The sequence below is a fragment of the Cyprinodon variegatus genome, unplaced genomic scaffold (genome assembly GCF_000732505.1).
Source record: "Cyprinodon variegatus isolate N-32 unplaced genomic scaffold, C_variegatus-1.0 Scaffold1533, whole genome shotgun sequence".
In the NCBI taxonomy this organism is placed as follows: domain Eukaryota; kingdom Metazoa; phylum Chordata; class Actinopteri; order Cyprinodontiformes; family Cyprinodontidae; genus Cyprinodon; species Cyprinodon variegatus.
In genome coordinates this window covers 77,218-80,345 of record NW_015151986.1, presented here as the reverse complement: position 1 = coordinate 80,345, position 3,128 = coordinate 77,218, and the positions used below count along the sequence as shown (strand labels likewise).

At 42.0% G+C, this 3,128-nt stretch overlaps 1 protein-coding gene across 1 annotated transcript in view; it reads left to right on the top strand.

Moving 5' to 3' along the window:
• rce1 (Ras converting CAAX endopeptidase 1) overlaps window positions 1–3,128 on the top strand; it is an 18,790-nt gene that overhangs the window by 4,791 nt on the left and 10,871 nt on the right. Inside the window, exons 3-4 of the mRNA XM_015403642.1 lie at window positions 1,037–1,120; window positions 2,676–2,754. Of these exons, the coding sequence (XP_015259128.1) occupies window positions 1,037–1,120; window positions 2,676–2,754 (163 nt within the window). The remainder of the gene's footprint in view (window positions 1–1,036; window positions 1,121–2,675; window positions 2,755–3,128) is intronic.

Here is a 3,128-nt window from a genome sequence, read left to right as displayed (position 1 = left end):
GGGAGGGCTAACGTTAGCTGTCTGAAGCAGCCCTCTCTCTGTATAGCCGTGTGTGAGGGAGGGCTAACGTTAGCTGTCTGAAGCAGCCCTCTCTCTGTATAGCCGTGTGTGAATGACCGCTGGTTCTGATGAATGTTTGATTGTTTTATTTGGCAAAAAAATCTGACTGTGTTCATCATTATTCCCCCAATAAACGAGAAAAGTCATCATTTATTATTATCTAGAGAATATTAATAACAGGAGGTGAAATGCAGCTCCATACGAGCTTTTAATGTGGTGATGTCATCAGTACGCTTCTGTTCCAGTTGACCCAGGTTTATGCTGCGTGCTCCCGTTCTCCAAGAGTCTAGGCTTTCCTGGGTTCTAGTCAAGAACAGACTTGGCGAGGAAACAAGTCCGTCCTCGTGTTCTAGTGAATAGAACACGAGGACGGACTTCTGGTTTCAGAAGCTGCACAGACTCAGACTCAGGAAGTTCGGCTTTAATCTATTTTTAACAACTTTTCCTCATCTTTCAAATGTGGAAAATTGTTTCAGTTCTTGGTTCCCAGAGACAGAAATTAAAGAAAAAGTAATCACAGCGTCCTCAGACCGACCAATGAGAGGAGATTCACTGCTCTTAGCTGCTGGAAGGGAATAAAAGCAGAATATACCGTCCAGTGAAGTGATCGGAGCGCTCTCACTGTTCCACCAACATAAACATTCATTCTCACGGCTTTTTATGTCACTAATTTTGATGGTTTTCTGCTGACGGCTCTGTGGGAGCAGAGATCACGGCCTGGAAGCTCCAGATCAGCCTCTGATTGGTCGACGCGCCGAGCTGTAAAAGCTCAGATCTTCCAACTTCATCATCTTTGGAAACGCGTCACTAAATGCGCCTTATTATCCCTCATCATGATGCTGGGCAGCAGAAACTGTAGAAATGGATTATAATTAGATAAATATCTGCATATTTATTATATACATACATCCTGTTGGTTAAAATCTATGCATCATAGCTCTATGCTCAGCGTCAGTCTCCCATGTTTGCTCCTCAGACTGCAGCGCCGCTGTTTTCTCTCCTGGGGATCCGGCTGGAAGGTTTCATCCCTGCCATCGTCCTTCCTCTGCTGCTCACCATGGTGAGAAGGTCCCCGCCTACTTCCTGCTCCGTTTGCTTTGTTCGTCCAAAACACTAAAATATTCACCTTTTATCATAGTGAACTTCATTCATTTAGTGAGTCGTTGAAAAGGAAAAAGAATTTAAATGCTGGTTAGATTTTAAAAAATCCTGATTTTTATTAGTTTTTTGTTTTCTTGTAATGAAAGTAACTGTAATCAGCTCTGGTTTAAAGTCAAATGTTGCATCATCCTGATGGCCGCTGGTCTGTGAGAAATTAAATCTAATCTTAACTCATCTAAAAATAAAGTATTTGCCTTTAATTATGGATCTGCTAATGAAATTAGATGATTGCCGTATGATGATTTCCAGACTATGAGCCGCTGCTTTTTTCCCACGCTTATGATCCATGCGGTTTATTTTTAGACGCTGCAGCTTTTCTGGGGGGATTTTTCCTGACAGCCAGAGGAGGAGGTCAATGTTAGATATGAAAGAGGCTAATTTTCTTTTAGCTCAACATGCTAATAAATGCAGCAGGGCATTAATTGCTGCATTAAAGCTGCTGAACCAATGAAGAGACTGAGATCAACTCCTGCTGAGCTGAAATAAAGAGCTCCAACTTTCAGGAGAAGCTCTAACTGCTGCCAGCTAACAAGCTAACAGGAGCTAGCATCTTTCTTCCTCCCTACTCCAGGGCCTATATGTACAGCTCCCCCTATAGGTTGGGTGAGAAACAGTTCAGTAGATATCAGCGGCTTAAATCCATGGGAAATCATCATATTTAAATGTCAGAATAATTTCCTTTCCACAACCAAAAAGCTTGCGAACTTTATTTATCGGAGTTCACTGCGACACACGCAGACAACCTGGTTTCTGAGCATAAATCAGGCTTTGTAGCCCGGTGTGGCTCAAAATGAGGTGCCTCTATAGTCCTGAAAATACGGTAGATTTGATGCTCGTTAGATGCATGAAAGCAGCTTTTTTTCTTATTTTAACCCATAATCATAATATTTTGTTGGTTAATAGTCTAAGTGGCTCAAATCAAAGAAAAACACCTTAAAAAAAAAGACTTCTTTGTCTTTAAATGTTTGTTTGATCTGAAGCCGAATGTAATAAGCAGATATTAAAGTTAAGCTGTGGCTAAAATGGAGGACGCCCTCCAGTTAAAAAAAGGAAAGGTTTGACATTTTCTGAAGTCAGAGGAGACGCAGGTTTACCTGCTCACTAACCTCAAAGAAGGAGGTGGTTTAGCGGCTTTGGTTCAGCTAGCATTGCTGCTAGCATGTCGTTAGCATTTAGTTTAAATTTATTTGAATTGGATTTAATTTTATTATTTAATGTTGTGTTTTACAGTTTAATGGAACATGTGGTTTATTAATTAGACTGACTTTTCTCCCTGTAAACAGCTTTAATGGTTGTTTTTAAAAGAAACTTAAACATACGTCTTTGGTGTCTTACATTAAAGCAGTTTTTAATTTTTCTATTTACTTCAGACCTGTTTTCAGATCCGACTCGGTTCGTAGAAATGATCCAGTCTGTTATTCTGTGTATCAAACTGAACTCCTACGGTTCTGTAGGTCCTGTTTCTCGGCCCGCTCATGCAGCTCGCCATGGACTGTCCCTGGAGCTTGATGGACGGGATCGGCGTGGCGCTCGGTGAGTCATGGAGATTCTTGTTCTTCATCCTCTTCTTCTGTTTTTGGAAACTTTAATCCACCAATTTAAGGAGAAAACACAACAGAGCTGCAGCAGTGTGTTATAGCAGCATGTTAGCTCGGAATCTTAGCACACCATGTTAGTGCAGCATGTTAGTGCAGCATGCTAGCACACCATGCACACGCTGCATGTTAGCACACCATGCACATGCAGCATGTTAGCCCGGAATCTTAGCACACCATGTTAGTGCAGCATGTTAGCACACCATGCTCATGCTGCGTGTTAGCACACCATGCTCACGCTGCATGTTAGCACACCATGCTCACGCTGCATGTTAGCACACCATGCTCACGCTGCATGTTAGCACACCATGC